Source organism: Hippocampus guttulatus, chromosome 14 (genome assembly GCF_054856545.1).
Source record: "Hippocampus guttulatus isolate MCC_2025c chromosome 14, RoL_Hgut_1.0, whole genome shotgun sequence".
NCBI classification, from domain to species: domain Eukaryota; kingdom Metazoa; phylum Chordata; class Actinopteri; order Syngnathiformes; family Syngnathidae; genus Hippocampus; species Hippocampus guttulatus.
Window position 1 is genome coordinate 3,410,706 of NC_141274.1, and position 14,386 is coordinate 3,425,091.

At 41.5% G+C, this 14,386-nt stretch overlaps 3 protein-coding genes across 4 annotated transcripts in view; 1 reads left to right on the forward strand and 2 right to left on the reverse strand.

Moving 5' to 3' along the window:
- Window positions 1–4,513, reverse strand: part of pbx1a (pre-B-cell leukemia homeobox 1a) — a 121,522-nt gene extending 117,009 nt beyond the window's left edge. For both annotated transcript variants that reach the window (XM_086130124.1, XM_086130123.1), the window contains exons 1-2: window positions 4,439–4,513; window positions 4,252–4,319 (exon numbers count right to left, since the gene is read on the reverse strand). The gene's annotated coding sequence lies outside the window, so the exon portion shown is untranslated. The remainder of the gene's footprint in view (window positions 1–4,251; window positions 4,320–4,438) is intronic.
- The window catches only part of tmem275a (transmembrane protein 275a), a 51,114-nt gene continuing 38,850 nt past the window's right edge, over window positions 2,123–14,386 (reverse strand). The window contains exons 3-5 of the transcript XR_015102939.1: window positions 4,439–4,552; window positions 4,252–4,319; window positions 2,123–3,224 (exon numbers count right to left, since the gene is read on the reverse strand). The gene's annotated coding sequence lies outside the window, so the exon portion shown is untranslated. The remainder of the gene's footprint in view (window positions 3,225–4,251; window positions 4,320–4,438; window positions 4,553–14,386) is intronic.
- Window positions 5,553–11,941, forward strand: LOC147194475 (glutamine synthetase). The gene is made up of 7 exons (XM_086130125.1): window positions 5,553–5,719; window positions 6,342–6,543; window positions 7,946–8,107; window positions 8,400–8,546; window positions 8,846–8,973; window positions 9,702–9,901; window positions 10,931–11,941. The coding sequence occupies exons 2-7, from the start codon at window positions 6,378–6,380 to the stop codon at window positions 11,241–11,243; spliced, it is 1,116 nt and encodes a 371-aa protein (XP_085986251.1). The 5' UTR covers window positions 5,553–5,719; window positions 6,342–6,377; the 3' UTR covers window positions 11,244–11,941.

Genomic DNA, 14,386 nt, shown 5'->3' on the forward strand with positions numbered 1-14,386 from the left:
TGTGATTTACAGATAATCCTCTGCCTGAACTATAACCCCATTTGACCAATCTGATACAAGTTGACCTAGCAAGGATTTCAGTTTGCATGTGAGCTGTAGCGGCACATGTCTTCAATTACTCGGGAGAACATTCAGAGAGGCGAAGCACAGCAGGTCATGCCCTCCAGCCCAACATGACAATGAAAAAAGACAAGTCGGCTGGAATTTTATCTTCAAACTGGGACATAACCTCCGTGTAGTTGAAGGAAAATACCCCATATGGGACTCAAAAAGGACACAGAACGTAAATATATCATTGGTTGATGGGTGTTCGGCCCGCACTGAGAATCTTAAGTACACAGTACCATGTAATTACTCAATTCTATGAATTAAACAATATTCAGAAGTTGCAGTGCATTCAGGAATTTGTTGATATAAGTGGTGCGTGTGTTGTATCCTGACTGGTCCACTTAGATTCCTTCTTTAACTCATTCACTCCCAAAGACGTTTTTAAACGTCTATTCAGACTTGGTCCAGAACTGGCTGGTACTGAATGAGTTAAAGAAGAAGAAGAAGAAAACCTTTATTCATCTCACAATGGAGACATTCCCAATTTACATCAGCAAAATTATGAAAGGAAGAAAGTAGAAGAACAAAAAGTATAGGAGCTGCTGTAAAGGCAGCCACTCACGCGGCGCCATTTTGAAGTCATAACAACATAAAAACAAATACAACAACAATACAAAACAACACATAAGACACGGACAGTCATTCGATCTTAACCACTTTTCTGCATCCTCTTTGTTGTTTGAAGCAGTTACAGATGAAAGAAACAATAATAGAAAGGAATAGAAAAATGCAATGAGCACACAAATGTTCATGACAACATTACTTTTAGAGTCTCTACTTTTATCATTCATCCCACTTTAAAATGACATTGCGGGGGAGAGAGGCCAAATCTCACCACAAAAAGTGTGTGTATAGTGTTGAACGGCGAGGTATTTCAAAGGTCCAAAACACAACCCCACAAAACTAGCTCAGTAGTGCCCCCTAGAACAAAAGCAGCCCCATGACACAAGACAGACCGAGTCTGTTGGAGAAAGAGCTCTTCTGCGTCTGTGAAGTAAGTATATGACATTTTCTTATTGATCTTTGTTCAGTCACGGACTCAAACATCCCCATCTTCAGTTTCTCAAGAAATGTCCGAATCCATTTGGTGTTCCTTCGCGCTAAGGCTACGTTCCGAACAGACAACGGCAAAGGAAGGACCGGGAGAAGATCAACAAAATTGTGCTGCGCGCATTGAAGGGATCTGAACCTCCTCTGCTCATTCCCTTCTTGATCCAGAGAATTTTCAATAGCTTAACCACGATAAAACTGCAATTTTAGTCATCGGCCCTGAGGTCACAGAGAGAGAAACTTTCCAAGCTCCTCCCTTTTTAATCTTTCCTCACAGGTGCAAAACTTGGGCAATATTTGATAAGATTCTGATCTAACTTTGATTTCGCATGTTAAAAAATATGACGCAAATGGCTTTTCGATCACTTCAAGGACATAGCAAGACTACGCCCCATTCTTTCCCGGACAAACACGGAGATGCGAATGCATGCTTTCATCACTTGTCAGATTGATTATTATAATGACCTGCTTTCTGATCTTCGAAAAAAGGAACATTTTAGATTTGTCGTGACTGCGCCCAGAAGGTAAGAGCATATTACACCAATTTTTAAATCATTGCATTGATTGAGGATCAATTTGAAAGTTCTTTTTCTTAGTTTCAGAATGGCCTTTGACCATCTTATCTTTGCGAGTTGCTTTTAGCCCATGAACCCACAAGAGCTCTCGGGGTCCTCCGCCCTCCAAACCTTTTACTCATTCCAAAAGTCAGGACACACATTCACGGTGACTGTGAATGCATCGTTCCAGTTTTATGGCTCGTGACTGTGCAACAGCCTGCCGGAGCAACTCAAGGCTACAGAAAATTAGCTGGCGTTTGAAAATAACGATCACAGCTCATTTTGAAAGATTCATACAAGAACTAACTTGGGACTGGCATAGAGGAACGAAGGCAGTGGCGCCAAGTGAAGCGCCATCTTCATTGCCAAAATTTTATAGATCGAATCATGCACAGACAACAAACGTGTGCTTAAAAAGAACTTTATTCATCAGACGTTTGCTACAACACACGTAAACAACGCCTTTCAACACTGAAAGTGACAATTGTTTTTTCTTTATGACACCGACTTCATAGCGTGTTGTGAGACTGGACATTTTAGGCAGGTTCCCAAAAAAGGAACATTTCTGTTTCTAATTGACTTGAGCTTTTATTGTATTTTGGTAAATGGGACCACCATTTACCAAAATATAATAAAAGCATATTCTTAATTTTGCCAATGTTGAGAACAAAAAGATGTCTGCTGCATCAGCCCCATTTCAAGTGAGGTCAACTTTGACAGATGGGTGATAAGATAACCTTTATTTGTCTCACAATGGAGAAATTCCCAATTTACAGAAGCAAAATTATGAAAGGGAGAAGTAGAAGAACAAAAAGTATACAGGTATAAACAAATATACATTATGAAATATAAATATAAGCGAGAGTGGCTGCCTTTACAGCAGCCCCTATATTTTGCTCTTCTACTTCTTCCTTTCATAACGTTGCTGCTGTGCATTGGGAATTTCTCCATTGTGAGACTAACAAATGTTTTCTTATCTTATAAAGCATACAGTATTAAAAATGGGTGAGTCCAGGTTTTCAGGTCTGTCTATTCAATAGTCAGGAAGGAACGAGCGGCGGTACCTCTCCTTCTTGCAGCGCGGGTGTTAACGGTCTCTGGCTGAAGGAGTTTCCCAGTGCTGTCAGGGTGGGGTGGGGAGGGTCTGTCCATCATAGCTGTTAGCTTAGCTAGTATCCTCTTGTTGCCCACCTCCTCCACAGTGTCCAGGGAGCAGCCCAGAACAGAGCTGGCCCTCCTGACCAGTCGGTTCAAGTCTCTCTCTGTCCCGGGCTGAGATGCTGCCTGACCAAGCAGACTATGCCATCATGAATGGTTGAGGCCACTATAGAGTCATAGAAGGTCTTCAGGAGTGACCCCTGAACTCCAAAAGACCTCCGCTTTCTGAGCAGAGCGTCCGCGTTGTTAGACCAGTCTAGTTTATTGTTGAGAAGAACACCCAGGTACTTGTAGGTCACCCTCTCAATGTCCGTACCCTGGATGTTCATCGGTGCAGGTGAAGACAGTTTCCTGCAGAAATCCCCAACCAACTCCTTAGTTTTGTTTTTTTGGTGAAGCTAAATGTTGTTGAATGGAGGCGGTCATGGCGTCAAAGTTTGATGATTTCAAGGATTCATTTCAAGGATTTGCCACAGAAAATAAATACAATGAAATCAATACTTGTTTAAAAAAAACAACAACAGCAAACAGCCACCCATCCTCGCTGCATGCTTTCCGCTCGGGTACTATCTAGGCTATAACGCCACACCAACTAGCTAGCAGCGAGATTCAGCTGGCTAGCTCGTGCGGCCAAATAACGTTACGGGACTGCTCCGAAGTAACCAACACCGCCATGACAGCACTTCTGACAAGTCGTGTTCTCACAAAGGGATGATGGGATGTAAATTAAACAGAAGACGAGGAACATATGCTAATTGCAAGAAGTTCAAATTGACAAAATGTTAAACACCAAAATTAAGTGCGTGGGTGTTTGAAATTGCCCGACTGAAAAAGTTTCTGGTCAAGAAAATAATAGTTTACTGCGATGCACACAGTGATTTCAAAAAAATTTAAATGTGATTATATAAAGAAAGGAAACCAATTTTTCACTTGTTATATTGTCGCGTTTTTAATGTTTAATAAAAGCCTGGCTTCAGGTTTCAGGGATTAAGCTGTAAAATAAAAACACTCTTCAAAATTGATTGCTCCTCAAATGAAGTCATTCATCATCAACACTGCTCCCAAAAGAACATTTTATTTCAGCCTTGTTTTGAGCCATATGTAAACCATTACAGCCTAACACAATTTTTAATTTAATGTTTTTCTGTTCTCACAAGAACGTTCTAATCAGTCCAAAATTTACAGCATGATAATGTATTGTGAAAACAGGATTATTATTCAGATTTTGGACATTTGACTTTGAGTCAATTCAACAGTTTCAAAGTCTTTTTGCCACTTTTGTGTCGCATTCCGATCTTAAAAAAAATCACAAACACAAAAATCGAGGCCACGGTATCAATCACTTGGGGGACTGACACGACGTGGCTAGTGGTCCTACCTTTGCCTGAGCATCCGTCTTTTCATTATGTCCAAGAGGAGGCGTTGTGCACCAGGATACAACATTTTCTGCAGCACAACAGAAAAGCTGAGATTGATTATGAAGTAGCGGTGGAGGGAAAAAAATGAAGGATGAATGTGACAATGGCGTTCATGGATAAGACTATCAACATTAACACTGAACCAACCTGTGCAACCACGTGAATGATGTTCAGCAACCAGCTGGTGCAGCTTTTAAGATGTTCATGAGGACACCAGCTGGAGGATCAACACAGTGAGATCACCTCCCGGGGCAACATCTGCTGTGGGAACAAAAACAAAACACAGGATAAAGACACTAACTGGCTCAAGAGTCAAATAATGCCACTGTCGTATAGTGCAGTGTGCCTCAAGTAAACCAGACCAATTACATCTTCCAAATTCACATGACATTCTGCTGAGGTCTTCCAAAGCGTGCACATGCACGCAATGTCATCAAAGGATTCTTGAACACATTTTGAGCTAAGAGACTTACACAGGAAGGTGCTCCAATTTCCTCCATGACGACTATATTTTAATCTTACATTACGTATACCGTACTCTCACCGGCCTTTGTGATGAGTACACTTGCATAATCACACTTGTTGCTGCTTCTAATATTTAACCTCTGTAATGTAATGTTAATTTGAATCATCTTTCGGCAGTTTAAATCTGGGAATAAAAATGGGATTTTTGACTCAATCTGTAACGAGCATGACTCCTTTGAGACTATTAAGAGGGTTCCTGCAACTCTGCTCAACTTTGATATTTGCAAATATTAAAGCAACATGTCACTAAAGATGTGACCGAATGAAACACATGGTTCGCAGTCGTGTGATATAATTTCCATATGCTCTGCTCGCGTGGAGATCCAGTCTAAGGCAACATCGACTCGGTTGCACGTGGTAAAATTACATAATGTGTCTCATTCAAACCGGTAGTGATGCAGTAAACTATTTGTACCACTTGGTGGCGTCGAGGACACGCTAACTTCCAGTTTAACTGATTATCTGGTTCCATCTCTGTTCGAATTGAATCAATTTCTTCGAAGGGGACACAAAAACAACAAGCTTTACCTAGCTTTCAGCCCAAGGGTCAAAACCGTGGATATGCACAGTGGGAGGCTTACAGAGTGTGACAAAAGACCTCGCCTAGTGAAGTCGGAACACACGTTGCTCACACGAGGAGGATCTGCGGAAAAGTGGGCGGTATTCATAAATTCGCCGTATGACCAATGAGCAGCCAGTAGAAGCCCTGCATCACAGTGACGCTACGTTCTAAGGACAGTTCTGACCAATCAGACGCTCTAAAGCCAGTCTTTTCCGTATAAAAATGGCCAGAACCCGGGCTTCGGTACCGGAGAATGGTCGGAACACAACCCCCCCTTCGCAAGACGAAACACTGGACCTGCAAGTCCTTTAGTTTTTATTTACATTTTCTCGTTTCTCCAGGTAAATTATTTTTAACTACCAGGTCGATGTGTGCCCGTTAATTCTGCCGGACTTGTATTATTTTGTTTTAGGAGGGTATTTCAAAGCTTTTGTCATCTACAATGTCTACACTAAAGTGTATTCGCGGGATTTAGTCTTTGTCGTGTTTGTGAGAATCTCTCGGTGTGTGAATGTGGTCACCCCGTGGAAGCTGCTTGCCGTTGATGATGCAATATTTCTTGGATCAACGTGTCACCATGGCTACGACGTACTCGTGCCTGTAGGATGTTCAGTGCTCTGCTCTTGACTTTTTTTCGTCGTATTGCTTCGCTTTCCTCGTGTCACCATTTCGACGCCAGCCTCCATTTAAAGACAAATGACGATCATGCAGATGATATTTTCCCCTAGATGACTGGATTTCTCGTCGTATCTCGCCGATTAAGTGCCAAGAATGAACACAAACGTGACGAGTTTTCACGATTTAGTAGTTTTAAGCTGCTGATGTCTCGTTTTTCTGGAAAAGTGAACAATGGTGGCCCTTTCGGGTTGTTTTTGGGCCCCCTAGCGTCACTTGGGCACACAGCTCATACCTGCACCGTTTCTCTCCCTTTCTTTCAACCTCGTCCTGTTGTCTCGGAACCAGGTGTGTTATAGTAGGAAATTAAAAAAGAAAAAAAAGATGGCCACGTCGTCCAGCGCCAGTTTGAGCAAAGTCATCAAGCAGCAATACATGGAGCTGTCTCAGGGGGATAAAGTCCAGGCCATGTACATCTGGGTCGACGGGACCGGAGAGGGGCTGCGGTGTAAAACTAGGACTTTGGATTTTGAGCCCAAAAGTGTTGAAGGTAAGACGCTTTTTTCGATTGGCCTTGTGACCTCAAACCGATCTGGAGCATCTTAACTACAGTTTCAAAGGGGTGGAAGATTCCCAGTAGAGTTTCTGGTAAATTTCCATGAGAGAACTGGAGGAATGAATGGGGAGGTATCCCGCATGAACACAAAGATCCACATACACAATTGTACGGTTAAAAAGCATGATCTGAAACGGATTTATTTGGAAGTCGTACTTTTATAAAAGTTCGATTATTATAATGAACAGTCACTTTTTGTTTAACTGGAGATAGCAAAGTGGCTGTTAAGTATTACTTTTTCCCCAACCTATTAAAAAGTTAACAAGTGAACTATTTTAACTGTCCACTTCTCCCAAAAAGTCTCATTCAACGTGCAAATAATAAACACTCTTCCCTTTAAGCTTCTCAAGCCAAGTCTATGTATCATCGGTAAACCATTCCAATCAATAAGCTATTCGTATTAAATGGCAAAAGTCCTTGAAATCTGATTGTTGGGCCAGGACAATGCTAAAATATATTTACCCAAGCATATTTAAGTACCTGCTAAGGGCCAAACTCCAATTTAGTGCATTACTGGGTTTATTACTATTGCTTCTGTTCGCTCCCATTCAAGACACGTCAAGTACAACTTTGTCAAATGTACAGCACAGATGAAATTTCTTCCCTCACAAGACAACATATAACAAGAGGTTCATAGTTTCTGAGAATTTTGCAACTCGAATCTTGACTCATTTTTAAAACATGATAGACCCCACACCTGACGAGGACACAATGGCCATGTGTGTACTCACTGCTTTTACAGTCTATGATGTACTCAAGATTTGCATCACAACTGCTGTGTTGGGAAGCTTTCATTCCTTTGCTACTCCTTAATCACTCTAGAGGTATTTTTTTTAATACAGTGGACTATGGTCCAGCAGTTCACTCGTCATTCAATTTGGCAGTCAACTTGGACGTGCCATTGTCATTGCTGTCACAAAATTATAATATTCTGCATCAACGCCAGCTGGTGGACCTTCTGTAATAAATAAATTGTAACATTGGATCGCTGGGTGTATACGAGATGAATGGATCTTCAGTTCCTTATGTATTTTTATGCGTTTCCTTTTCGGAATGTGTGCAATGCATCTTGGGATATTACTTTTTCTCATTACCATAAAGGCATTATAGGGGATAGCCAACACTCTTTGCATATTGGAACAACACTGCAAAATCAAACTTTTTATGTACTGTAGGGCATCCAGACTATTGAAAAATTTAGGAAAGAAAAAAAATTACTCCACCGGATAATGACCCTTTAATGACATCCTATTATTGTCGCTTTACCGACTTTGAGCGGAAGCGATATAAAATTGGACCCAATTGTCTCCATGAACTTTTGCCGCTGCCCCTTCAGAACTTCCCGAATGGAACTTTGACGGGTCCAGCACTTACCAGGCCGAAGGCTCCAACAGCGACATGTATCTCATCCCTGCTGCCATGTTCCGTGACCCCTTCCGCAAAGACCCAAACAAGCTGGTACTCTGTGAGGTGTTCAAGTACAACCGCATGCCTGCAGGTGAAACCACTCACAAAGTAACACAATTCCCTGCTAATAGTGTTAGTTATCTACATATCAGCTGATTGACCTGAGAGTGAACTCTCTAAACAGATGGTCACGTCTGTCTGCACGAGTTCGCTCATTAAGTAGGCACATGGTTGGACAAATGCAATAAGTGCACACCATTTGAAGCTAATTTAGGCTGAGAAAGGGCACGGTGTCTATTCATCTATTTCACTGAAATGAGTCTCACATGAGGTGTGTTTGAAGCCCTTGCTTGATAAAAAAGGGTTTTTCTTCATATCTGCAGAAACCAACCTGCGAGTCAGGTGCAACAAGGTCATGAAGATGGTAGAAGATCAAGTTCCCTGGTTTGGCATGGAGCAAGAGTACACTATCCTGGGCACAGACGGACACCCCTTTGGCTGGCCATCCAATGGATTCCCAGGACCTCAAGGTGAGGGAACCCCCCCACAAATGCTGTGAATAGTGTTGGGGAATGAAGCTTCAAACTTGCTTCACGAACCAGTGGTATTTCATGACTCCTCGAAATGGAACTGTTGGTTTACATATCTGGGCTTAATAAATGGCAAGTCAGTGTACTTTCCACACAATGTTTAGCAGAGACTGCCATCTAGAGGAGTCAAAAATACAACAACTGGTTCATGAAGCAAATTTGAAGCTTCATTTTCTCATCACGTTTAAAATGTCACTGTTTGCGTTTGAATCGGAATACAACGGCTGATTTCTTATCAGGTCCATACTACTGTGGGGTGGGAGCAGACAAAGCATACGGAAGAGACATAGTGGAGGCCCATTATAGAGCTTGTCTCTATGCCGGGGTTCAAATATGTGGCACGAATGCAGAAGTGATGCCTGCCCAGGTAAAAATACAGTACACCAGAGATGGCCAACTTCAATGCTGCAGGGGGCGGGGGCAGAATTTTTCATCAGTGCTACCAAGGGGGCCACAGAGGACCATGTACTTCCTAAGTAGATGTATGAGGCAAATGCTATATTGAAATAAGGACAATATTTGTGCATACGTGCTCTTAATTTGTTTTTCATAATACATTTCTCATTGCATGTCCTGTATAAAAGATCCACTATCCCAACAACACACGGTTTGAAGCAAAGTAATATCTGCCAGCTAGCTTTTTTTTCCGGTTTTTCATTGTCATTTGAATGATCATCAAAATAAATTTGAATATTGTGGAAACATTTATTTCAGTAGTTCAATTCAAAAAAGTGTTATGTATTATAGATTAATTACAAACGCGGTGAAATATTTCATGATAGGGTTTTTTTTCGCCTGTATTTAAAGCTTACAACTAACAAACGTTAAATTCAACATCTTATAAACAATTAAAATAATTTAACAAAAATTGGGGAAGAATTTGATTTCTTAAATATCCCCCCCCCCCCATTTGTTTCGTGAATCTCTATCATGCAAGTTTCAATTTTTTTAATTGAACTTTTATATGACTTTCAAGCTTATTAGAATGCACCTCCATATAACAATTCAGAACACCCTGAAATGACGCTAAACATGTTGAGAGGAAGAATTTTGCATATCATGTTTTATTGGTGACATGTGTATTGGTGTGTCTAGTGGGAGTTCCAGGTTGGCCCGTGCGAAGGGATCGACATGGGTGATCACCTGTGGGTGGCGCGCTTCATTCTGCACCACGTTTGTGAAGACTTTGGGGTGATCGCCTCATTTGACCCCAAGCCAATCCCCGGCAACTGGAACGGCGCCGGCTGCCACACAAACTTCAGCACAAAGGAGATGAGAGAGGACGGTGGACTGAAGTGAGTATTGGAGTTCTCTGGTTCATTTGGGATCAAGATTCAGAAAACTGAGAAATCCTGATCTTTCACTGAGCAAATGTACTGTGAAATTCTACTACTCAAAGATCATATGAATATATCGTGAGTTTAGTTTCCATTAGAATGGAACTGTGGTGAACTAAGGATCTAAGATAAGAAATGAGAAAAGAAAACCTTTATTAGTCTCGCAATGGAGAAATTCCCAATTCACAGCAGCAAAGTTATGAAAGGAAGACTGTCCACATTTTCAAAAATTCAATTCTATGATAAGGGGGGACAAAGCTAAAATTTTAACTACATCAAAATGACTTTTCGTCATCTGCCAGGACTAAATCAGAAAGGGGGCAAAAATCCATTTTAGCATCACATAACTCAATTTTGAATGCTTACCCATTGTATCATCTTAAATGTGGTGTTCCGCATGGCTCAGTTCTAGGACTTGTGTTTAACATTCGGTCATTGAGAACAAAGCTGAAGATAAGCTTGACCTGAAAGAAACAAGGCCAAAAGGAGTACAGACTTTCACTCTGCAGATAACGAGCCCTCGGGCAAAGGCTGATTAAGTCAGTATTACATACTGATTGCAGCTTTTGGCTTGTATGCCAAAACTTGTGGACCGTCAAGTCTGATTCCCGTTGGCACATTGTGAACAGAATTCTATTGTAAATAGAGGATCATTAAGGCGCTTATAAATAAAATGTATTATTATATTAAATAAAAGCTTGTTTGCATGGGAGTTTAAATGCAGATTTATTTTTGCATTTGCCTTGTTTGCATGTTAGCGACAACAACAAAAAAAAACCAGCATGCGCATGGAATATTGCAAATCTACTCTTAATTATGACTTAACTGCTTTAGTAAATGTTGAAAACCCCACTTCTGGCCCATAAAAAAAATCACATGAAAAACTGTAAGTATGCTGGTAATTCAGCATGCATTATTATGCCGCTGCATGAAATAGTTGATTGCATGTCATTCGTAACCTCAAAGATCCGTCCCGTCTCCTTCCAGAGCCATTGAGGACTCCATCGAGAAGCTGGGCAGAAGGCACCGCTATCACATCCGTGCCTACGACCCCAAAGGGGGGCTGGACAACGCCCGCCGCCTCACCGGCCACCACGAGACCTCCAACATCAACGAATTCTCGGCGGGCGTGGCCAACCGCGGCGCCAGCATTCGCATCCCGCGCAACGTTGGCCAGGAGAAGAAGGGTTACTTCGAGGACCGCCGCCCGTCGGCCAACTGCGACCCGTACGGCGTCACCGAGGCGCTCATTCGCACCTGTTTGCTGGGCGAGGAGGGCGACGAACCCGCGGATTACTGAATCGTGGATTGACGACCACTGCCAACCGCCACCCCACCCTCTTAAATTCATCTTTTCTTTTCACTTGTTTACTATTTTCTTTCCCCACCCCTCCCATTGAGATGGTTTAACCTGCATTTAAAAGGCTTCAAGTTGACTGGTCAACTTCAAACGGTTAATTCATAACTTTGGTAGTCCCCCACTCTGGTCATGGCAGGGTACCTTCCCTTCACCGTGAGAAGGGATTGGCTTTTGTAACAGTTTTTCTAGCCATGTCTGTGCCATTCCCGTCTCCCGTTCCGCTAAATGAACTAAAGCACATGGACACTGAAGCGTAGAGCTGCTAAGGCCGGACAGCATGTACGGCGTAATAAATCTTTAGTTCATGTCCTGCTAATTTACTTTGTTGCTGACCTTCCTTTTCCAACTTCCCACCGTACTAACTCTTTGATTTTTATGATAAAGTGTATTTTTAAATGGCAACGTTTGTCTTCAGATTTCTGACACACTGGGTCACCCGTGTTGGTACGCTTTGTAGATGTTTGTGCCGAGATGGTGTATGACGTTCAAATGTGGTGATCTGTCCATACTGCCATTTGTAGATTTTCCTCAAGGAGTTTTATCCTTTTGTTAATGCACCCGATTTGGTAAATTTGTCAAGTTTACTGAACCCGGGTTATTTTTCTCTTGGTACATTTAAAACTTATTTTTTATCACAACCTTGCTGTCTTGGCTTGTTTGTTGTGTGGATGGGAATATTTGACGGGCTCAGTAATAAAGCCCAGCTAGGCATTGTATCAATGTGTTGCTGTTGGTCTCTCACACCTTCCTAGCAACAAATGAAAGGAAGTTTGCAAATCGAACCGGAGAGATGAATTATTTAGCGCTAGCTAGGGATGAGGCTCGTACAACACCGAGGGGACGGATGTGAAATTGGACCAAAGACGGAAAAAAATGGCCCGAGTTCTGCAGTTGACCAGACCAGCATGGGATCCTGGATAGGAAAGTAAGTTATTTTAAACTATAAAGGAAAACATTTCCATTGATTCGCTTCGTCAATGCACCACTGTAAACTAAACCCTGATACACTGGAATAATATATGTGAATATAGCTTTCTAAACATCGGATTCAGATAAAGCGCCATAGCGTGCACTCCATTTAACATTTTAATTAAACATTGGAATTTTCATTTGTTAGAAAACGAGAACAAATTGATTAATACTTCGTTCGCTGACCTTAACATGAACGGAGATTTTTGTGTGAGCTCAAGTGTCTAGACTGGCCGCCTGACAGCATTTACCAGGCATGTATTTGTGCGTACGTGGGCTCACTTTTGCGTCACACATTCATGTGAGACCGCTGACTCAAAGATCAGCATAAGATCAGCGTGCTGCCTGTTAAACACGTGACACGGGATAAGCCGAATGCAAACACTGTTGTTGGTTGTCGTAGGAGTGTTAAGACAATAAATAGACGACTAGTGTGTAGTTGGGTACGTGCTGTTAAAACTGCAGCTGTTGAACAAGGGGTTGAAATGATTCCTCCAGTTTCGGTATTTTAGACATTTCTACTTCGTACTACGCAGCAGTTTTTATCACTCATGCATGGGCTCGCCACTACAACAAGTCAACCAGAACAAAGTACTATGCCTTTGCAGAAAGCGTATTGGTCAGTTTTGATTGACACTGTCTGCAGCAGTTTGTAAAAATGAATAAAAGGGGAAAAAAAGTCGTCTTTTTCTTTTAAATTAAGAATTTTCCCTCGCATGTTGTCGTTTTAATTTTTTTTAAAAATAGTGTATCTGAAAAAGCCAACCAGAATATAAATTATTGTTTAAATAATCAACGTATTTATAGTCTGTCACTAAAAATACAAAATGCTAAATTGAAACACATACTACAGTATATATAAAAGTATAAATATATTTTAAAAATGTACATTATACATTCTAAAAACATTTTGACAAATGATCTGATTGTGACCGTAGACAATGACATTTTTTTTTTGTACATTAGAGATTGCGCGGGTGTACCTAATCTTGTGGCCTAATTGCGTATCAGGTCTGGGAGGATTCTCCCTATCTACAGTAAGATGTTGCAGTGATTCACATGTACTGCTGCTCTTCCCCGTGTTCTATCCTCGTTCGTATCAAACGAGACTAATTTCAACACAGCCAAGTCTCGTATTTTGCGGCCGCCATAGTCTAAAACGTAAACACGGGTCAGCATCTCTATATTCAGTCAACCTTTGTGACAGCTCAGCAGTTTTGCTCTTCATAGATAAGAACAGAGGACACACGTTTCAACTTTTTTTTCTTTTTTTTTTTGCCATGAGATGATGAGAAGTCATCTCAACAACACAAAGGAAAAACAACACTTCTTGGGTCCAAAACTTTCCTTTCTATAGAATATTCTCTCCTCTGAGTTGGGGGAGGGAATGCAAAGTTTGCCTTTTGAGACCTTTCCCCTACATCCCAACTGGCCAGCTAGCAGCTCGCTCATTGGTCTGCCAGAAGCAAGTCAGACAATAATCTATGGGCGGGCTACTTTAGTGTTCTTTCAGAGGACGTCGCCTGGCCAGGAGCTGACATGTGCCTCACTTTGTTTTTGTTCTGAACATTTTCCGTCATTGGCACTGGTTGGGCGTTTGTTTTTTTTCCCCCCCACACTAAAGCGGAATTCTGGGAGGAGCTGTTCAAGGAAAATTTTGAACAGAACATAAAACAGTTCATTTAGACAACATCAATATTTTCAACAATCCATCCACAGTTTCACAAATCAGAAAAGGAGTCTTGTGATTGCTCAAAACAACATCACTGTTTTAAGTCTTAACACTTTTCCCCCATAGGAAATTGGGTGATGAGTTGTTTAAAAATAAATAAATACAATCCAGTGCCGCTGTCACAAACGCGATATTTCAAATCCCAACTATAAACTAAAGTTTTCCACTTCCAAAGTAATCCCAAGCATTTTCACAGCCTGTTTTGCCACGACATCTGTGGAAGGATGGTTCTGGGTTCCTCCGCAGCTCTGTCATAAAAATGTGAGCACCAGGCAAATACTTTTTCATGGCCCGGCATTTAATGTCTGAGGATTGCATTTCTTGACCTGCCTAATGTGTAAAGTGCCTTATATATAGAGCATATAAAAGTGACTGAGACTTG